The sequence below is a fragment of the Oreochromis niloticus genome, linkage group LG10, assembly GCF_001858045.2.
Source record: "Oreochromis niloticus isolate F11D_XX linkage group LG10, O_niloticus_UMD_NMBU, whole genome shotgun sequence".
In the NCBI taxonomy this organism is placed as follows: domain Eukaryota; kingdom Metazoa; phylum Chordata; class Actinopteri; order Cichliformes; family Cichlidae; genus Oreochromis; species Oreochromis niloticus.
Genome location: NC_031975.2, coordinates 11736307 through 11759185, shown reverse-complemented (window position 1 = coordinate 11759185; position 22879 = coordinate 11736307). Strand labels below are relative to the sequence as shown.

Genomic DNA, 22879 nt, shown 5'->3' with positions numbered 1-22879 from the left:
AAGGTGTGCGTTGCAATTCTGAGCTACAAAACGTCCCGTAGCCACGTTTGCTGTATTCTGGGATGCAGCAAGGTACTATAGGTGTGCAAAGGTTGCAAAGCAATTAACTGTGAAGGTGTAAAAACTCCCTTATTGTTTTACGGGCGCCCATAATTTGTTTGTATGCGCCTTAATGTGCTAACTGATAACCTAGAATTACACCTTCTCATCCAGGTATTTTAATTTTTCTCTAAATAAAACAAACAATTAGAGAAAACTGATGAAGGCCATAACGCTTACATTGCTTAAGAACAGCTCTTCAGAAACCAGTAGATGACGTCACAGTGGCTATGTCCATCTTTGACTACAGTTTATGGTGGGGCTGTGTTTTTCTGTGTACTTGCTGTCTGGATGCGATTTTAATCTAAAAGTAGCAATGACCTGTCACCAGCAGTAGAGGGTGGTGTAAGTCTGTCACACTTTACTCTGTGTCCTCTCTGCCTGCACAGATACATCTCCCACAGTCCATCACTCCATCTTGCATCACCAGCTGCCACCCAGTGGCAACCAGGCGTATGACACCCTGAGTCTGGAAAGCTCAGACAGCATGGAGACCAGCGTCTCCACCGGCAACTCCGCCTGTACCCCAGAAAGGTGAGAGGCTGGCTCTGTTTCCATGGGAACACTCAAGTCTGCCCTGTCTCTCAGGAGAAGGGTCACTGCTGCTTTGTTCCCGTGACAACATGTTTTCTTACACGCCTGCTCACGTGTCTCCTAGGTACACTGACTGTTGCTATACCAGCCACCTCTAGTTTCCAGTTATTTTGTGAAGTTAAGTTTACTGATGTTAATGACTGTGTCTCGCTCTCCTGCTGTTTCCAGTGTTTGTTTCCGCGCGTGTCTGTTTACTTTTTGTTTTTTGTCATCAAATGCTCCTTTATTCTGTGTCTTGTAGTGCCTGTGGCTTAGAGGCCCAGAGGATAGAAGAGATGGAAAGGATGCTGAAGGAAGCGCAGCAGGAGAAAGCCAGACTGATTGAGAACAGAGTGAGTTCCCAACTTTTAGTTCTGATATAAAAAAGGCTCCATTTTTAACATGGCTGAACATAAGAATCCTCTTATTTTCAAAAGCTGGAACAAACAGTCACATCCATTAATCGTAGGTAATATGGTTTAAATAATCAGCTCTTTTTGCCATTTTTAAAACTAAAAATCTTTAAATCAGATATGAGGGAGTTATTATAGTTTTTACATTTTTAGATTGTTTATTTATTTTTTGTTTCCAGATATTTTTTTTTCAATTCAGTTGTATTGTTTTTACTGTCTAACGGTCTAGTTCATTTTTCTTTTAATTAAACAAGATTGTTAGTTTTCCCATACATCGAGTTTTTTTTTTTTTTAGTTTAGTTGTCTTTATAGCTCCAATAATCTTGCTTACACTGTTGCTCAAAAACAGAAAAAAAAACTCAGTGTCTGTGTCTGTCTTCGTAGCTGCTGGAAATTACATCAGTTTAAAAAAATTGTTATTATGTTCAATTACTGCGTAAACAAAATGATTAATTGATAAGAAAATAATTGGCAGCTGATGAAATTAATGACAACAGTATCAGTATTTACAGCCATTCTTTCAGCTGACAGACCTGAAGCAATCACCTCCTCTCTGGCATAATAAACACTGTACAAGTGAAGTGTATTTATGCTATTTTTAGCTATGAGCATATAATCTATCTGCAGTATGAAAGTAATAGTAATTAGTGTTTGGAACAACTATTGAAACATGACTTTACAGCCAGGGAAACATAATAATTTCTGGTTATAGCTGGAGTCAGTCTAGTGCTGTATGGATAAAATTAAAATAACTACATTTATATGGAGATTTTTCTAGTCCTGTTTACACTACAAGCCATGTTCCTTTTGCCTATTACACACAAACACAATATGTCAGGAGAAATTTTTCTCCAGAGTTACTTCCTACCAGCTGCAGGCTGGAGGAGGTGGATAGTAAACCGCAGCCTTTGTGATCAGTCATTAAAGCCATACCAATATTCTGAATATCACAATATAATCCTGAATAATCAAAACGACGTTGATACAAAATAATTACACAGTCAGCTCTGACACATTGTATCAAAATAAGAAGCGCATCTTGCACTAAATTAAAATTGTTTAAAAAAAAAAAAGTACAGTTCTTATGATATCACCGGCTCACAGATTTTGTAAAATAAATAAATGACTGCAATCGCCAAATATTCCAGTTCCACTGAGAGTCAACACATCCCAACTTTGAGTTATTGCAAAACCTCTCGTGTGGCTCTCGCTCAGCAGATAAAAACCTGCCTGTACAAAGTGATCAAAGTCATCGGTGAACTTCAGATGTGGTGAAATGAAGTTGTAATTATTGTGTTTACCTTTGTATTATTTCCTCATGTGGAAACAAAGTACACCCATATGTAAGTTTCTGAAAGCTGCAAAGGATCATTTTACATCAGCAAAGCTTACTTTTCCATACACAGACTTAAGGGATATATTTTACAAAACCCTGGATTGGGACTTGAATTCTCACGAGCATCTTCTGACAGTCATTTTCTTTGTATTGCAATATTTGCCTACCATTAACATATTCTCCCCGTCTCCCTTTTCCCCATTATTTTTTCTTGTCTTCTCTCCATCTGCGTCTCTTTCTCCTGCCCCGACGCTCCCAGGAGAGGGAGGTGCAGGCTCGGCGGCAGATGTTAGAGGAGGAGCGGAGGAGGCGAGAGGAGGCCGAGAGGAGGCTTCAGGACGAGACGGCCCACAGGCAGAGGCTGGTGGAGGAGGAGGTGAAGATGAGAGAGAAGCAGTTCTCCCAGGTCAGTGGAACAGAAGGAGGAGACGGGCGGCGGGAAGAAGAGAGAGGAGAGGAGACGAGAGGGGAGGAGAGGAGGGGTTAGGAGACTTGGGGGAGAGGATGAGAGACGAGACACTAAAGAGAGGCTGGGTATATATGAAGATCAAAGATTGTCAAGGAAGGGAGAGACGGGGGAAACAATGGAGGGGAGGGTGGAGAGAGAGAGAGAGGAAGAACAGAGGGAAAGTTATTATTGGAGGTGGTGTGAGAAAGATATACACATAATTCAAGCTTTAATCCCGGCTGATTATCAGTGTTTATCAGCGTCCGTCACAGCAGACTTGATAAGAAACACATCAAGATCAGCCTGTTGTGAGCCGCAGGCTTTGATCTAGCGTCACAATTAGAGCTCCTGTAATGACTATTTTTAAAAGAAAAACAGATTAAAAGCCAAACTACAAACAGTTATCACCCGGCCTGCTTATCAGCAGCATATTTACATGCATGAAACAGCTGTTTCAGCTAAAACAAAAGCTCTGATACTGTACACTACTTCCTCAGGGCTAAATGTTACTGACAGACAATGGTAGTATCCATCCAGTGGGCGATTTAGCAGCCAGATATTTCTTTTAGCAGTTGGTAGACGGCTAAAAAAGAAGTAAGTAGTGGATTTGCCAGGCGGACGATCATGGTGCCAAATGAATGCTAATGTTGCCTTGAGTCTTCTGGATGTGCACAGAGCCAACTATGTGTCTGAACACATTTAAGTTTGATTTATTTATAAAACCCAATATCACAAATTTACACACACAAACCTTCACTTGGAATTAAACAAGTTCGCTTGCAAAAGACCTTTAATGATAACAGTAGTTAGTATCAATGTATTGTTTTCGGATTGTGGTTATAAAAATCACATAAGCTGCAGGTTTAATTCACAATGTTGTTTAGTTTGATCTGAATTCAGGAACAACAAAAATGTAGCATAGCCTCACTCTTAATATTTGATTAGTAAGCAAATTAAGCAGGATCTTGTTTCCTCACAGCTTTAAAAGAAAATCTTCCAGTTATCTCATGAAGTCTTGGGTCACAGAAAGCAATTATGCTGATTATTTCCAGAATTTTACCAAGCAGCACTGACGCAGTGTCTGGGTTTTCTTTACAGGCCCGTCCAATGACGCGCTACCTGCCGAACCGCAAGGAGGAGTTTGACCTGCGTGCCCATGTGGAGTCATGCGGCCACAACATAGACACCTGCCCCTTTGTCATCCTCACTGAGAAAATGTGCAAGGGCCACTTGGTGAAGATGGGCGGCAAAATCAAATCTTGGAAGAAACGCTGGTTCGTTTTTGACCGTCTCAAGAGGAACTTCTGTTATTACGTGGGTGAGGACTGAACGAGGAGAGGTTTTCCCTCAAACAATGGTTAATTTTATTTTATTTAATTATTGAATAACATCACGAGAAAGCCGAGCCTCGGTTATTTAAGTCGTTTGCAAGAGAGGTCTGCGAACGGAGCACATGTATTCAAGATAAAGAGTCAGACGAAACCATCATCACTCTCTAGATATGATTTTAAAAATCACAGAAATGTTTGAAAACTAATATCTCTTTGTGTTGCAGTATATTCTAGTATTAAAGTACACCGGTATTTCCAGCTCAGAGTTGGCAAAATGGACTTCTGAAGCTCATCTGCCCTGTGATCTAGTGCCCTATTAAGCGTGAATTCAGCTATCCAATTTATAATGAAGCTTTTCTTCAAGTGCGCTCGCTCAGTTTCACACACGCAGTGAACGCAGGCGCCCTCAAGGTACTTTTAAAGATAAGAAACTGCTCAGAGAAAAGAAAACACTGAAAAAAGTGCACAAAGGGGAGGTATAGTTAAAGACTGTTTTAAAACTTACAAGCTCTTCGTTAGAGCAGAAATAAAAAGCGACTGGTTACACCTGCTGCTCACAAAAGACAACACACCAAGACATTGCATCACATAAAAAACTGACTTACAGAGATAGAAAACACAGCTTTCAGTATGGCATCAAACTAATGAAACCATAAAAAAAATATAATGGCTATACTGGCATCATAATGGTACAATGATACAGTCCAGTCACTGCGTGCCCTCTTAAGCTTTATACTTTCTGATTAAATTCCTCCCCTTAAAGATGATTTCTGGTCATGCGATGGTAGATTTTTTGTTCACTCACTATGTCTTCCAGTTGTCTTGCTGTCCATATAAATGGAAAACAGGAACAGAGACACGTGAGGTAGTTCTCACTGATATGCGGTGTTACAATTAACATGTTTATTCATGAGTTTTTTAAGCTTCTTTTTGCAACTGGCAGGATGTTTTAAAAGATGTTTTAGAGGTTTGAAAACGGCATGGAGTCACTCCTGAGTGTATCACAGCACCATTATTCATCACTTTGTTTTTTAAAAAACTCCAGTTGACTCCAGTTTTTCAGCTTCTTTTAAAATTGCAGACACAGCCTGCTTGTAGGATCTGTCCAATCAAATTGCACTTTGTCTTTCAAAGTCCACTTCAGTATCTTCATATAGCACTTCAAGAGCAACTAAAGTGAAAAACTTTCATCCACCCTTTCTTCTTGCTCCCTCTGAGCCCTGTTAAACACTACTCAGTGCTTTCATCACCAACAAAACTTCACAGTATGAAGGACTAACAGGATGACTTTATGTCTGCAGAAGGATCACATTGTGTCAAGTTAGCCTCTAGCCTCATTCACGGAAAAAACTTTCAGCATTAAGTGATCAAACTACCCCTCTGTTCCTTATTTGGTAGAAAGGTTCCTTACTGTACACCAGACCCTGACCTGATTGATCCAATTCACCCCACAGCAGTGCAGAGGCTCCTCTGAGAAGCACACATGAGTGTAAAAGTGTCCCAAACACTTCTGTGTTGATTCACCTGCAAGCGAATGCTAATTAAAGCCGCTCCTAGGTGGAGTTCTTTGCCTCGTTCCTGTGCGTTAAAACTGAAGCCAGTTTGTAATTGGCGTCTATCAGACTGCCCTCTGAATTCGAATTGAGAACAGTTAGTTTTCTGAATAATTCACAAGCGTTTTTGAGCCATTATTTTACAATCAAGTTCAAAATAGAACCCGAGTGTGTTTTCATTACCCCCGTTCTCTTTGCTCCTCTCGCTCTCCCCACTCACTTGCCTAGCCTTTTCACCCCCTCACTCCTGACGAAGATGATGGTGATGACGGTGATGAAATAAGATGCAATACTTTCTCTGGATGTGTTTTTCTTGGGGAGGAGGCTAGCTCCTGGCTTGTTCGTGACTAATAAAACGAAACTCACATTTCAAAAACATTTATCTCATTACTAAGCAGATTTGACTTTATGGAAAAGGAAAAAGCAAGAAGGAGTGCCGGACGCGTTTCAAAAGACCGCTTTTAATTGTTGGTGGATGTTTGGTTCTCAGTTGGGCACTCCAGTTTGCATGAAAGAGACTGAATGAAATAGACCACTGTTTATTTGAACAAGACTGGAATCCAGAAACTCTTTTAGCAGATTTTATTTGAAGAACTCCTTCACACTCAACGGCGAATAGTTTAGCCTCAAACTAGAAAAACCCATCAACGTGCCGACTGTGTCTGATGAGCTTCATATGCAGGTTTCACTTAGTGATTTTAAAACGCTTAAAGCCATCCTGTGGGTACAGAACACAAATCCAAAGGACTGGACAGAAGGTCTGACCTGCTTCAAGGGAAATGTTGAACAGAAGGATCAAATGTAGTATTCAAAAGAGACTTTTCTTTTAAGATTTATAAAAATTCTTAACCTCGCCAGGAGCGAAAAAAAAAGAAAAACACAGAGACAATCCAGAAAGTACAACTGAAGAAAACAAGTCAAATTAATAGGATGGTAAAGACTTCAGGCATAGCTTGAAATAGACTCCCACTTTTAATTAACTTTTACTCTGATACGGCGCTGCTCATACCTATTCATGGATTATGTGTTGCTGGGAAAAAAAATTAAACACCTTTTTCCTCATTTTTGCCTGCTTTCTCCATCTAGATTTAAGCTATAGGACTAAGATAAGAGAAAAAAGGGCATAATTTCTGTGTGCGGTGATCCAATGCAACAAACAAACCCCACACTTTAAAAAATATCTGGCTTTTACTAATAAATCGCTTTGAGCCTTTGAATTAAGTTCTATTAAGTCAAGTGATTGTTAAAAAGAAAGATGGAAAAATGTAACAAAAACTTCATAATAACAAAAAGGAGAATCATGCACATAAAACCTAAGGAATCAACATGTACATCTACACTGTGAATTTTCCATACTTTTGTATTTATAGTGTATTATGGTTTTATGTAATTTTATAAAATCAGCAATAGCTACAAACTCTCAGTTTCAGAAACTATGTTAAACTTAAATATAAATTACCAACAGATTAATTTCTGAGTTTTAGAGTGAAGACAGTCTTAAAGTCGCACTAGTGTTGTTTTTTTTGTTTGTTTGTTTTTTTACAGCTCAGTCTTAGCTTGAATGAGTTGCTATATCATTTAGCTTTTACGCTCCCTGATCCTTCAGCCATCCGCGTTTCTGCTGGGACTCACAGTGTACTCACCGCAGTTATTTATTTTATTTATATTTCGTCTTTCCTATATTAGGATTGAATGGCTAAAACATGAAAAATAGGCCACATATTAAAATGTGAAATGTATTTTGTCACCGAATGTCTGCCCTCGTCTTCAGGTGAGAATAAACACAATCAGTCCATTCATATTATCACCGATGTATCCTTGGCTGATTCTGCCGTAAGGCGCTTGGGCTGGCAGAGGTCTTGCATCAGTACAAGATGTAATGTAATGTCTTTTAATATATTTATTTTCCTTTTCTCTCTCTCAGACAAGCATGAGACCAAGCTGAAAGGGCTCATTTACTTTCAGGCGATTGAAGAGGTTTATTACGATCACCTACGCAGCGCCACTAAGGTAAACACTCCTTTGTCCATTACTTACAATTCAGAATTTCATTGACTACTCTATAATATTTTGCATGCATGATAATCAAGTATAAATTCATGAAAGGACTGGGTGGATTTGTGTGTGATGCGCTAAATTCCAAAATACGGCGTGTTTTTTAAAATCGTAGCCATCATTTTTAAGTAAAGATTTTAAATTAGATACATTACTTTACATTATGTTACATTATTTTAACAAGCAATACTGCCTTAAAAAAGAGACTGCAATTTTAGTATAAAGCAACATTTCTGTATAGCTTTGATTTTTTTGTGAGCAGAATTAAACTGTGACAAATATCTGCCTTTTGAAAATTTCAGGGCAATCCAAAGGTTCAGATAAGACTGGAATATTTTTGTTATTTTGTCATAGTTTCAACTTCTCCCACAAAAGGTTCAACATGCTCAGGTTATTTTTCTTTTAGTTTACTTTTTGTTTGAAACAGACTACAGCCAGAGTTTGGTTTAACTGTTATAACTCACTTTTATATTTTTTGTTGTTCTGAAAAACGTCTGGAAAAAGCAACAGGTGCAGCTTTCACTTTTTGCTCGATAAAATCCCCCTCCGTCTTTGATTTCACAGAGCCCCACTCCATCTTTGACCTTCTGCGTGAAAACTCACGATCGGCTTTACTATATGGTGGCCCCATCCCCCGAGGCCATGAGGATCTGGATGGATGTCATAGTAACGGGTGCAGAGGGCTATACGCAGTTCATGAGCTGAGGGACCACTGGGTGAGCGATCTGGTTGATGTCGGAAACCGAGCGAGCACCCAGACACCTGCGAGCCAACCTGAGCTGCTCCCTGCCGCAGCCGGGACTGGAATCAAACAGCTTGACAGCGTGTAACGGATGGACTTTAAAAGGGATGAATAACCTTGGGCCAGATGCCTTTGAGCAGATGAGGGCTCACTCATGACAAGGGTGGATTTCAGTGATTATGAGAGTTGTATTTATCTTTCACCTAGCTGTGTGAGTAAAAGAAAAAAAAATACTTTGAGTAGCCTGCCAGTAGATTCACGAGGGACTTCTCAGCAACATCAATCACATTCGAGTACCAAATGTACTGTTAATATTTACAATACGATACTTTATTCTTACTTTATATAAGCTCAACCTGTTTACACCTTTGAAGCCGATCTATGCATGCAGTTTTATCACTCTAACCTTTTTGATACATTTGTACTTTTTCCCTTTGTTAACTTTTCTCACATTACAAAATAGCCTCTCAGTATTAAAAAACAACAACTATACAGTAAAAACAACTTACAAGCAGCTACTCTGAAATATATTATTGAGACGCATATTATTTGGTGCCAAATACTTGTAATGCTGTGCCAGATTTTTTTGTTTTTTGTTACACAAGTGTTAATACTTTATGTACTGTTCCAGGAGCTTCTCATTTAGGCTAATAACACAGCTTTAATATGTCTGTATTTTACATAAATACCCTATGTCAAGTAAAATTGTAATAATATGATTTTAATAAGAATCATAAATTATATAACAGGATTGTAAAACTACGTGTAATAAACAAAACTATATGATGTATCTTTTGTTGCTTTTTGCCTCATAAAGCACTACGCTGTTGACAAATTGCCTAAACTGGATGCATTCAGTTAGCACTTCTTCCTTAATTAGCGTGTCTTGCACACAAGTTAATTACCAGCTTTCTATGAATAAAACCTGCACGCCCCAACTTGTTGCTTACATTCACAAAGGTGATCATTTTTAAAACGTTACAACGGGTCTATTTACATGAGAACAATCAGGTGGTTTAATGAGTTAAATTGGCTCGTTAACTCTGATCAAGTACAAAAGAAACACTGAAGCCATATTTTTTGTGTTTGTATTTCTGGGGCAGCGTAATTAATTATATGGCTCACTTTGCACTAGGTGGGAGACATGAAAATGAAAAAAAGAAAAAAAAACATGAAGGGGAATTACATGCGACTTTACATGCATGATTCAATATTAAGAAATTTCAAATCACGTACTATAAAACCATGTGCATGAAGTTCCCACAAAGTGGGCGCTTAAGAGTAAAAATTCCTCACATCCACGCAGCGGATCTTCTCGTGTTCAAATCTTCTCAGTAAAGGTGCAAGTGCAGATTACTATTAACCTGTGACAGGGCAGTATGATTAACTGACTCCAGGGACCAGGGGGATATTCAGCAGATGTGCAGGTAATCAGGGAAACACACCTTGCTGCTGACAGGTACTGATTCGATTCAGCACTTGAAATGTTAATTCTTAATTTCTTGGTCTGAAGGGAAAAACATGTTGTGTGCAGCGATGTTGACTGAAATGAGCACCCTCAGTTTAATGCAGCCAATGATTCCTACTAATAACCGCTGCCGCTTCACTAATATCATTCACATCATTTGCATTTGGCTGACCTTGGGAGAGATTTTCACACATCGTGCCATTCAGTACTTCTAAGTCTCTGCTGTGCCCAGCTGAATAATAAACAGATCTTTAAGAGGGCAGCGCTCGCTCATTACCGTGGTGACGAGCAAGAGTGACACCCAGCCTTATTGTTGGTGAAATATTAATGAACCAGGGGGTGATCTCCCCACACTCTCCCGCTCACACTGGTCTTTTTCCCAAGGCCTTTATCACACAAATGAGAGCGTCGACGCTGTGAATTAGCAAAGGTCTTACACGATTTTGTCAATATTAATAGGAGATATTAGCCTCGTCTCAAGACAACCGAAAATATCTGACGAAATGAAAACATCTGTCAGCTCAGGGGAAAGGTTTTTTAGCATCTCCTGTCAATGATCTCCACTCTCACATCCTTCACAACACTTCAGCGCAGGCATTTGTAATTTATAAGTTTTCATATCCACATGTGAGTTCATATTAATTTAGGAGATTAAAGCGAAAAATCTCCTGCCCAACCCCGAACACGCTCCCCCCTCTGCACACACGCAGGCTCAGACATCACACATGAAAGCATCCTTCACTAAATGCATCTGATACACTGGCGAAAGTTGCACTCACAGTGTTTACTGCTTTGAACAAATCATCTTCGCTTTCTTTGAAGGGGTTGTAAACCGACAGTCATTAACTCAAAAACAGGCTACACAATAGATACAAAGCATTCGATTACACTGTTGTTGTTTTTTTCTCTCTCCAGACTTCACAGCACGCACAACACAATGTGTAAAATATATCCAGAGGGGAAAAGCGCCAATGTTGACCTAATGAGAACAACAAAAACAGAGACACACCACAATGGCACCCCCACTGTGGAGTAATAATTCTTTGTATTCTGATAACTAAATAAAATCACACTTTACATGTGCATTGATTTTTTGATAATCCGAGATATAAAAGAAACTGTATATTCACCCATAGATAACCCTTTTCAATTGCTTGCTAACCCACATATCTGATGAACCAATCACACGGCAGCATCTAAATCCATTAAAACTTTTAGACATGGTCATGAGAGCTTTAAGTTTAAAGTGAGCATCAGAATGAGGAAGAAAGGTGATGTCAGAGGAAAACAGCCAGGTTGCTTCAATCTGAAAGGAAGGCAACGGTATCTTAAATAACCACTCATTAGGCAGATGGGTTTTAGCAGCAGAAGACCACGCTATGTGTAAGAACTGGAAAGTGAAGCTGTAGTTCACACAGGCTCATCAAAATTGGACAACAGAAGTTTAAAAAAACCCAAACTTGCCTAGTCTGATGAGTCGTGTGTCTACACTTGGGAGACACCACAGAGGCCCTAAAGGAAATATTTGGTGAAGGTCATCTAGTCCCATCCACATTCCCTCCTTTAAAACAGTGGCCACAACTTTCAATCAGAATTTCTCTATTTAACAGACACATTATACTTCTCCCACCATAACGGACACATAGATTTTGGTTAAGTTTATCATAACTGTCATAACTGGTAAAGTTTTTGGACCCATAAGCAGGCATTGAGAGAGGTACCAGCCTCACTAGTTTTATTACATAAGAGGTTTGAGTGGGCAGGTAGGCGCGTATCCACAAGTGAGTTTTCTTGCAGACAGGTTTTCTTTTCACAGAGACTGTTTATTCCCTTGAACAAGGGAATGCAGACGAGAATACCAGAGGGTATCCAAAGCAGATGGAGAAAATAGTCAACAAGGAAGACTTCCTAGAGCTAGACTAGCTATTGGACTGAATGCTGTAACAAGCTGGTGATGAGTTGATGAAGAGCTGGGTCTTTACACACAGGTAACTCCTGATTGAAAGCAGGTGTGCCAGCCAAGCTCAAAGGGAAAAGTGAATCGACACACTCAGACAGTAAAAAGGGAGCGGGTGAGAGAGGGAGCTTGAAAAAATGCACTGCAAAGAATACAGAAATGCACAAAGAGAAGGAACAACAGGAGGAAATACACCGAGTACCGCAGTGTGAGCTCCAAGACATGGGGAAAAAAAGAAGAAGGGTTGCAAGTAATGTTTGATGAAGCACTACAAAGTAACACTGAAGCAGAAAAAAGAAAGAGAGGGAACAACAGGAAGAAACACAGAGAGAAATGCAGAGTATTCTCCAAGACTCTGAGAGGAAAAATACAGAACTGTGAGTATTTTATAACAAAGCAAAAGACAAAAACACTGAAACAGAGGAGGAGAAGGAACACCTGGAGAAAATATGGACAGATATACAGTGTAGGTTCTGAGAAATGGTGAAATGCATAAAGAGAAGTGATGATGGAAACACATAAAAAGCGTGCACTTCAAGAAATGGAGTTACAAGCCACATGTGACAAAGTACAATAAAGGAATAAAGACATGCATGAGGTAAAAAAAAGAAGGAAGAGAAATATAATGACGTGAAAGAATTGTATGAAGAAAAGCAGAAAAAAATTAGAAAAAACTGAAGAAACTGTAAAAACAGAATGAAGAAACCATAAAAACTGGTCATGTTGTGACAGTTAGGGTTAAATTATACAAACAAATGTCAGCATCTTAACCACTTTTAACAATATTTAGAAATATTACTGACGAAAATGACCATTAAGCAGAGAGTAAGAAAAACTGAATAAGTAAAACTGTGCGTTGTCTAACATGACTTCCTGTATTAGGGTCAGTTGACAGGTTTAAGTTGGATACAATGTACCGGTGTTTCAAGAATAATTCAATTTAATTTGAAATGTTCTGCACCTCTAGTAGTATTTTCACTACCTTAAAACAGGCTCTTTAGTGCTGTTGCAGGTATGAAAAAAATTCTTTTTAGAAAGTCAAGCTATTACATCACTCTTCATCAACAGGAAAATATCAGCACATACCGGGAACACGACATAAATTAAATATGCTGCTGCTCCGATTTTTAGATGCAGAATTAAACTCACTGGTCACTTGTTTTTCTTTAAAGGTTCATTTGCTCAACTAAATGTTAACCCGCATATTTAACCAGCCAGGCATGTCACCATGGCCAAGACGACCTGCTGAAGTTCCAGCTGACCATCACAATGAGGGAAAAAGGTGATTTAGGTGACTTTGAACGTGGCATGATTATTGATGCCTGATGGGCTGGTGTGAGCATTTCAGAAACTGCTGATTTACTGGAATTTTCCACCATCTCTCTAACCATCTCTAGAGTCTAGAGAATCATCTGAAAAAGAGAAAACATCCAGTGAGCCTCAGTTCTCTGGGTAAAAATGGCTTGTTGAAGCAAGAAGGCAGAGGAGCATAATCTGACTGCTTCGAGCTATTAGAAAGACAAGAGTAACTCAAATAACCACTTGTTACAACTGAGATATGCAGAAGAATATCTCTGAATGAACATGCCAAACCTTGAAGCAAAGGGGCTACAGCAGCAGAAGACCGCACCAGGTGTCAGTCAGAAAACTGAAGCTACAATTTGCACTGGTTTGACAAAATCAGACAACAGCAGATTGGAAATGTGCTGCCTGATCTGAGGAGTCGTAATTTCTGCTGCCACATTTAGAGGGTAGGGTCATAATTTGGTGTAAACAATGTGATAGCATGTATCCATTATGTCCTGTTTCAACAGTTTAGGCTGCCTCTAGTGGTGTAATGAGGTAAACGGTTTCTTGGCACACTTTGGACAACTTAGTACCAAGTAAGCCTGATTTAAACTTGACAGCTTACTAGAGTATTGCTGCTGACCATGGCCATCCTTTTGGGACCACAGCATACCCATCTTCTGATGGATGCTTCGAATGGGAAAACACACCATGAAAAATCTCAAACTGGTTTCTTGGACATGAAAATTAGTTCACTGTGCGCAAATGGCCTTCACAGCCACCAGATCTCAGTTCAGTAGATCGCCTTTGGGACGTGAAGAATAACATCATGGTTGTGCAGCCTTAAAACTGCTAAACTGTGTGATGCTTTCATGTCAATATGTTTGCAGCACCTTGTTGAATCTATGCCACAAAGAATTTTAAAAAATGGGGGTTCCAACCCAGTGCTAGCAAAGTGCATCTAATAAAGTGGTCAGTGAGTGTATGCATTTCTTTTGTCTTTATGTTGCTCTAACTTAACACTTTGTCTTATGGTCCACATCACAGTAAAGGACTGTTTGCTTGCAAATTTTCTGTTAAATAAAGTCACTTTACAGAAAGCAGAGACCTTATGACTGAAATGTACAGTCAAACAATGGAAGATAACATCGTACACTAATTTTAACATGCCACACCAAGTTAACTATTAGAATTCAAAGTTCAGCATGAGTTAACTTAAGCTCTGATGAGCAAAACAGTTTAAGTTTTGTCATGAGCACGAAGCATATGGCCTGGATGGTTATCGGCTGTGTAAAACTCATAGGTGACAGACGCTGAGCCTCAGGGGTTTTAAATGTTTCTGCAGCGCAGCATCACACAGCCTGAGTGCTGTAAATGACACAGAGGAACCACTTGGGACCCATTTGCTTAAAGAGCTGAAATTCTGGAAAACACAAGTGACGCACGGACAATAAGTATGAATAAAAAGCTGTGATATGCAACAATTCGTTTACTTTCTTTGTTGTCCTGCTGTTATTGTAGCTCTGTTTTCTTTTACAGACCTTACACTGTACGCCACGCACGGCTTCATTCAACATGCTTTCAGAAGTTGGAGTTAGGTATGAGTGATCTACTAAAAGCTGCGAGATCCCACAGGAAGACAAAGCAGATGCTGTAGTCCTTTACATCAAACACCTCTAATATACCACGAAGTCCTTGAGGAATAGCGAATAAACAGAACCCTATGACTGACTGGCTCCTATCTGTCACAGCTGAATGCAAATGAAGTTGCTTTAAACATCCGTGAATGAAAAATGATATTATGCTTGTCACTTTCCTGAGACTTGATTACATGTTTTCACGGCAAACCGAAAAACAAATTCAAGTGATCAGCAGGCTGAACACACACAGAAACGTCCACAAATCCCCTCTGAGAGGCTTCCATTCACAAGTCGTAACTGAATTCCATGTTTTCTTCGTATGTTCAAAGAGGGGCAAAAGTTGAGGACAATAAATTCTGAGAGAGATGATGATGAAATGATGGTGTAACCCTTACTAACGTGCCATACATGCACTTGGCATGCAGCATTGACTTTTCTGACTTCTCTGCTCATCCACAATATTCAGACAATGAATTTGGGTATCGAGTGATGGACTTCCAACTCCCACTATAGAAAAACCGACAATAAATATTTCAAGAGTATCTGAAGTCTAGTTTGATCCAGAGTTGTTTACTTTGGCTCGTTTTCATGTGTTGTTTTAACAAGTTGGAAAGTTTATCTATTCTGTTTTTGCAAATGGATACTGAGCTTGTTAAGATTTTCCAGAGGAAGGAGGGGGAGACATGAAGGTGTTTTGCTGCGCAAATAACACATTTTACATGTCTTCCTAAATAGTGACAGAGGAAACTGTACTTAATAGTGGAGATTGCAGGGAAATCCAGCCATGCTGTCATGAGGAGCACCTTAAATTTCTCTCATGATGCGCAAACAGGAATCCCTCAGTGGACCAATTAATACAGACAGAGAGAGCAGTCAGCGATTTCCCCGGGAGACCTGCCAACTTCACCAGCTACTAGTATCTCAATCTGGTCTCCATTACGACCACATTTATCTCGATTGCATCAGGCTGCCTTTCTACAAATCTCTCAGAGCTCCACTCCTATGGTAACAACCACATGGTGGGCGTTTTGCTGAATAGCGCCGCTGTAACAGGGCCATCCTTTTAAAGGCATCAGATCGACACAGACGGACAGCGTATATTAGACTTGGGACATTTCACTCAAGTTCAATTTCATCTGGTCTTTTTCAAAGAACATGTTTCACTTGGTGTGAAAACAACTTCCCCTGGAGCCATCCTGGATAATGTGATTCTGTGCGATCGATCGGACTTTCAGATGTTCACTCAATGCACAGACATGCTTCTCTGTGGACAAATCTATTAGAGGCTAAATCCTAGTGCCTAATCAATTTATTAATTCAGCAAAGCTGGAAAGAAACCAGTTGGTTTTGGCAATATGATAGAGTAAAAGAAATGCAACTCAGCAAATAGGATGGAGAATGGCTGGGCAGTTAGGAGTGCCAAAACAAAGGTGAGGTAAAAGGAAAACAGTAGGGAGAGAGAGAGAGAGAGAGAGAGAGAGAGAAAGGGAGAAAGAGAGAGATGCAAATCCCATGGCAACAGCAACCAGACAACAAGTCTAAAATAGGGGGCAGTGTCCGCTATTACTATAGCAACAGGAGAACAGCACACTCGCTCAGCTTCGGGATTTGCTGAAAGGAGGAAAACAAAGCTTTATTCCTCACATAAATGTCATTGACAGTCATTACCAGTAACTTCATTTAGTTCCACCAGCTGTGTCTCACCAAATTAGTCACAAAAATAAGGATTCGCAAAGTGTATTAGGCTGACAGCCAGGCACAAGGGATGAATAATTTATCTTCCATTATTCACTGACTTAGTGTAATTTTGCACCTGGGAAGCTATGGGTAGACAGGTTGTATGAACAAGTCAACAAAATAAAAGTGAAATGAGACATAATCACAATAGAGTAGTTGAAAGCTAAATTAAAATAAAGACATTACATGTAGCAACAATGGTGATTAGCAATTATGTAATTCTAAGTAATTTCTTATTTAAATTATGTAATAAATGATATATGCTGCATGTTCATTAGTTTTCGCGACATAATCGGCCAGATTCAATCATTACAAGCTGAATGCTGTATCGGCATCAGTATCTGAGTTTGTTTAAACTGTATCACAAAGTGTCAACGCTGTTCTCTGCTTTCAAAACTGCAGCACCGACCTCCACGCCCGGTTTGTTGACATGAAACATGTGCACAGTCTGCACTGCAGACAGAGGGAGAGAGAAAAAAAGATGACAACACGGTGGTGCTTTGCCTTGCCTACCACCGACCAATCATATTTCAGAAGTAGCCGTTTTGAGCCAATCACAGAACGACAGTCTGAGCCCGTGCAGCCAATCGCACTGTTCGTGGACCACTGATGCAACGGAGATGCAACAGACTTCTTCTAAACAACAAAGTGTGTTATGAGCCATACAGCGCTTTAAACAAAACAGCGGCACGCCTTATTGTAAAATACAGTGTCTGAACTGTAGTTTTCTCGAAAGGTCGCGTTCGCGCAAACTAAATCCTCTCTGTACGTTATTTAATTTAAAGACGAGGTTATACACTTTAGAGCTTAAAAACTGGCACAATGTCTAGCTAAAAGGCTACTTTTCAGATTCCTATTTTAATGGTTATACAAATGGAAACCAGTTGTTACTTGTGTCTTGAATTGCACAGTTTGCATTTAGTATTTAATTTTTTTATTACTAATAAATACTACTGTTACTCACCGAGTGGAATGAGCAGCTGTGTTACTTTTACAGAAACAACAAAAAAAGTAGCTCAATACTTTTTTAAAAGTGTGGGCAGCGAGAGTGTGGGACGTCCTTCGGTGAGCCGCGGAGGGAGGGGCGGAGGGATCTGCACGCTCGGAGGAGCCTGGTTTACCCCGGTGACGCAGTCGGTTGCTAGGTGTGAATGAAGTGATGCTTTGTCACAATTAAGCTGCTCCTCAGTTTACAGGTCGACCACAACAAAGCAGCACCTCTCTCTGTTTGCCTTGTCCAGGATATTCCGAGCTGAAATATGGCTCTTTAATCCTTTGCTAAGTTGTTGGACCCGAAAAGTCGTCGTGCTTTGCTTTAGCAACGCACCCCCAAGTGCTCTACAATTTTTTCTGCAAGAATGGAGTAAGTGAAAGTCTCTCTACAGCTGTTTTGTTGGTGCTGCTGTTGTTGTTGTTGTTGTTATCATTTTGGTGTAAAGTGGCTACATCTTGTTTGGCTTCTTCGCTTTAAATTAACCTTTTTGACAAATTCAAATTTTTTATGTTTCTTTCTTTCTTTCTTTCTTTTTTAAACTACGATCACTCCTGGAGTTTGACTGATTATGGTTGCTTTGTGGTCAGATTTAGTTTGATTTTAATTGATTTTTCCTCTACTCTAAATGTATTGCCTTCAGTCTGTGCACTAACTGGAGATACATCACGTCTGTCACTTCCAGCGTTTAATCTTTCAATGTTTAATTTAGCTCTCATTGCTGTAATCGAGTCCAATCTGTTTAAGTGATTAAAAAAAAAGAAGAAGTGGTAATTAATTTTAAAAGGAACATGCGATTGAAAGCAGCTCATCAGCATTAATCCTCTTTGACCAGCAGGGCAGCTCACTTACAGAGAGGAGAGGTAGCTCTTGTGGTGCTTCTTGTCAACAGTTGGGCCCTTGACAGCGTCACTGGGTCCCACGTGTTTTGAGGACGTCAGGTTAATTTTGCTTTGAGCCAGATTAAAGCCCACAGGACACTGCTCCCACTTTTCTATCACCCACTGTGTCACGTCTGAGGCTTGGTTTTGGGAATAATGTACTTTTCTGCTTTTCAGTATTTGGTATTTAATGTAAAACCTTTTTGTTTAAAAGATGAAAAAGTGTATTTGTGTGAAAATGAGTTAAGTGAGGACCTGAAAGGGATTTCTTCGTTGTTGCCTCTTATTAAAACCATGCAGAGAAACTTGTAGAGGGCAGCACAGACAGACTCCCATCTGATGATCCCCATTAGTCGACTGAGTACGCCGTATCTTTCTCAGACATATCTGATCCCCCTTTTTTTCTTTCTGCTTACCCTCTAGGTTTCATTATGCTCACCCAGACCTGCTCACTGTGGCCCATCTCTCAGACCCTGCTTGCTCTCAGCATATGCTTGGACTTGGACTGAATCAAAGCACCAACAGACAAAATGATGGCAACATCAGCGCCTGTTTGGAAGACTCTTCGTGTCTGCCCGGCAGACCCCCTCGCTCTCTCTCACCCACAGGCTAACCACAGCCAATCACAGGGGTGCAGGGGGGAGGTGTCAGAGGAGAGTCAGCACTTAATTGGTGAGTTGCAGCGTGTACGCTTTTTTATATTTTTCCCCATTTCAGGTGGGCTCGGCACTGCAGCACATTCGTCCTTCTTGAGCAGTAAGTAATAAACTAGCTACGTCTGTTATATTAAAACGCTGCAACTTTATTGGCAAAAAAAAATTAATCTGATTTGCCTTTATTATTATTATTATAAATCTGATTGTTATTTTGGGAAACTACTACGTGCACGGATGGATTTTTTTTTTTTTTTTTGCATGAACGTTATTTTTTTATTTTATTTTTTTAGCAGCATTATTTCCCTGCGACAAACAGCTTGTAACCGATGCAGTTTTTTCCCCCTCCTCAATAGGTGATGGTCACACTGACTGGATGACGGAAGAAGTGGATTTCTCCTCGTACCTCCCAAACCCTCCTTCCCCTCCCTCCTCTACTAATGCCTCCCTTCCCCCTTCACCCCTTCAGAATGATATCCAGGTGCCCTCTGACTTGGAGGTCATGACCTCTCTGCTGCAAGAGGAACTCGCCCAACTAGAGGACTACTTCCTGTCTGAGCCACTGCCCGAGAAAGGGCCAAGGCTGGGAAAATGCGACAGGGGTCCACTGCCTGCGGGTCCTCCGCCATTCACTCAGCTGCCATACGCATCATACGCTACATCCAACCAATCGGAATCCAGCCCACTTCTTGTTACCTTGGCAACCGGAGAACTGGACCTGCTCAGCATCTGTGGCGGGCCCATTGGGCGCTCCAAAATTCCAAGACACGCCCCATATAGTTGCAGTCGACCCAGTGGGTGTGGTAGGAAAAGAGTTCCTGATGGTGCGAGGTTCAGCGAAGGCTATGACAGCAGTTTGTTGAGTTCCAAAGGAAGTAACTCAGGTAACTCAGCTGTGAACCTTACAGGTAATTATGGCTGTGTAGAGGACGACCAGGTGGTAGGGAAAAGCTACTGCTTGGGTAGTGCGGTTGAGCTCAGACGATGTGCCGTTATACCAAAAGAAGAGAAAAATTGCTGTTTCACTCAAGACATGATAGGCGGTGGGAAGATTGTTGGTGGTGGGTTTGGCTTTGGTGGATCATTGGAGGTCCCCCATAAGAAAGAGGATCTGTTGATGTATAGCATGAGGGAAGTCAGCGGAGGTGCTGGTAATGGTGATGTGCTGAACAGTATCAAAACTAGTGTGGAGGTGACAAAAGCCAGCGTTTCTTGGAAAGCTGAGAGCAGCGAAGGTTGTTATCTTCCAACGACAGCACAGTCTGAGGCCTATCATAGCTTCTTGGGCAACATCAACGAGCAGGTGAAATCAGAGAGTCTACAGATAGCTCAGCATGATCTACACTGTAATTTCCTTGAGGATCAGGGCCCAGAGTGTCTTTTAATGGCTAGGGATAGTTTGAACTTGGACTCTTCGGGGCACAGACAAGCATGTCGGCTGAAGGAAGACCACTGTGCAATGAAATACGAAGTGGACATCATTCCAGGCGAAGGCGGGGAGCGCAAACAAAAGAAGAGAGATCAGAACAAAACTGCCGCTCACAGGTGAGATTCTTCTCGATGAAATGTCAATGTTATCAAAATTTCACGAGTTTACATTTTCACAGAGTCTTCGTTTTTGGTCGATGCAGGTATCGCCAGCGAAAAAGGGCGGAGCTCGATTCTTTGGAGGAACAACTGCACTGCCTTGAAGGGAGGAACCGGGAGCTCCGGGACAAAGCAGAGTCCGTAGAACGTGAAATCCAGTACGTTAAAGACCTGCTGATTGAAGTTTACAAGGCCCGTAGCCAAAGGCTTAAGCAGGACACAACAGCGTAACACCAAGCTTCTGCGAGTACACTTAGAGAGAGCGTAACAGGGAGAATCATGAGCTCTTTCTGTCTTTAAGTTTGTCCTGAATCAAATGTTAAATTTTTCTTTTTTTTTCTGTAGCGAGGGGTTAAAAGCATGCTTTGCTAATATGAAATATTTTTTACATTTTAAATCAGCACTATCCAATGCTTCCATCGCTTTCGTACTCAAATCACTTGAGCCGGCACTGTGGCATAGCAATGCTTTAAAATGACAATCATTTTCAATAGCTCTCGCACTTCGTGAATCTACTATTGAAATAAGGTAATTTCAGAAGTAATGTAACTCATTATGCAGGTTTTATATTTGTAATAGCCTTACGTTAAAATTGATGTCAGCAATAGAAAACTCATGTTTGTTTGGGTATTTTTTTCTTTAAAAAAAAAAATTATTTTCATGCTCAGTCGCTGAATCACCCTTATCACTAGTTAGTGGTGAAATGCGTTGTTGGGTGTTGACATTTCAGTGTGGACACATACTTCAAATCAACTGCGTGTATGCAACAGCAAAAACTGTAATTGGCATTAATACTAAAATTATTAGAACTGACCTTGAATGTCCTTTGACTTTTACAATTGCAGAAAGAGCGGCTAACGTACAAGAGTTGTGAAACTTTATTGTGTATTTTTTTTGTTTGTTTTTCTGTAAAACCTTTGATTTGCTTCCAGTTTATTTCAGTCAATAACAGAATTATTTTATTCGTATGTTTAGAGTATTTTAGCCAGCTTTGTTGGAAACATTACTTTGTCTTCTGTATTTACATTTGTTTAATTTTCATCCCTTTAAATGTAACAAATATAACCTTTGCTATCTTTCTTTTAGCAATGGCTTCAAATAATGTCTGCGTTATGCATTCTGTGACCAAAACATTTTTTTTCATATTATTTTTAAATGTGTAACATTTTATCATGTGGTGGCAGTAAGATATTCTTCCCTCGCATTTTGCAAAATGTACAATCTGTTTTGCAGCTCAGGACACACGTTAATCCACCAGTTCTACAAACATCAGTAGATAATCATGGGAGGAGATTACAGACTTGAAGCTTGCAGGTTTTCCTCATGTAAAACTGTTTTTTCCCCCCAATGTGTACAAATATTGTAACTAGTATCATTCTAGCAGCCTTCCTCTGCATGCCTTTGCATAAATGTACTCTCTGTCTCTCTGGAATAGAAAATTTAGGGTTTCAGAAACAATTCTCTCTCTAAACTGCTTGTTAAAGCAATAAGTTTTATAGGCCTCTGGCTGATCTGCACTAATTTGTAACAACTTTTGTATGTTCAGGGAGTGGAGTGTGTTTACCTTTTCTTTCTATAAAATTAACTGGGAAAAAAATCCTAATTTTGTTGTTTCTTAAAGCTTTTGCAGCTTTAGCTTTGGTGTAAGAGTTCTCAATTCTTTTTTGTTCATATAAGCAAATAATCATTGTTACTGTCATTTGCTCCATGCTTATACCAAGGATAGTTTTTTTTCTATGCATATTTATTTCAAGACAATCTTAAATATAACAGCGAAATTATCGTAATTATTTATGGGGTTTATTTGGTGCTTTTTTTTTTTTTTTAGCCCCCAGCGGTGTACTATCAATTCCGATGGTTAAACCAAAAGTGTGTACTAACAGCACATTTAGCGCGTTGTGTTTTTAAGGTAATTTAATCATAGATACAAATTAACTTCGTCTGATGTCAATCTTTTTGCTTTAAAAAAAATAAAGTGTATCATCAACTTGGCCCGCTGTGCTTTTTGTTTTTGGTGCTTTTACTGGGATTTATTTTTATTTTTTATCTGAGTTATCCGAAGTACAATCTGCGGCCTGAGCGTGAAAATAAGTCCTTGCTTTTTGGATTTAATAAATCCGCAGGGTTT

The 22879-nt window shown here is 39.9% G+C and overlaps 2 protein-coding genes and 2 long non-coding RNA genes across 12 annotated transcripts in view; 3 read left to right on the top strand and 1 right to left on the bottom strand.

Annotated features, from left to right (window-relative positions):
* Window positions 1–9340, top strand: part of phldb1a (pleckstrin homology-like domain, family B, member 1a) — a 28988-nt gene extending 19648 nt beyond the window's left edge. For all 9 annotated transcript variants that reach the window (XM_013272306.3, XM_019363820.2, XM_019363819.2 and 6 more), the window contains 6 exons: window positions 489–633; window positions 935–1025; window positions 2681–2827; window positions 3968–4187; window positions 7678–7763; window positions 8373–9340. In XM_013272306.3, coding sequence (XP_013127760.1) covers window positions 489–633; window positions 935–1025; window positions 2681–2827; window positions 3968–4187; window positions 7678–7763; window positions 8373–8513 — 830 coding nt within the window. In that variant the 3' untranslated portion in view covers window positions 8514–9340. The remainder of the gene's footprint in view (window positions 1–488; window positions 634–934; window positions 1026–2680; window positions 2828–3967; window positions 4188–7677; window positions 7764–8372) is intronic.
* LOC109203878 (uncharacterized) overlaps window positions 1–17730 on the bottom strand; it is a 45494-nt gene extending 27764 nt beyond the window's left edge. Inside the window, exon 1 of the long non-coding RNA XR_002063544.2 lies at window positions 17604–17730. This is a non-coding gene — a long non-coding RNA (uncharacterized LOC109203878). The remainder of the gene's footprint in view (window positions 1–17603) is intronic.
* LOC109203879 (uncharacterized) lies at window positions 12036–14251 on the top strand. Its single transcript, XR_002063545.2, has 3 exons — window positions 12036–12352; window positions 13148–13257; window positions 13373–14251. It is a non-coding gene; the product is annotated as an uncharacterized LOC109203879 (long non-coding RNA).
* Window positions 17655–22743, top strand: atf5a (activating transcription factor 5a). Its single transcript, XM_005472060.4, has 5 exons — window positions 17655–17784; window positions 17881–18002; window positions 18935–19183; window positions 19521–20709; window positions 20796–22743. The coding sequence occupies exons 3-5, from the start codon at window positions 19042–19044 to the stop codon at window positions 20980–20982; spliced, it is 1518 nt and encodes a 505-aa protein (XP_005472117.1). The 5' UTR covers window positions 17655–17784; window positions 17881–18002; window positions 18935–19041; the 3' UTR covers window positions 20983–22743.
* The last annotated feature ends 136 nt before the right edge of the window (window positions 22744–22879 follow it).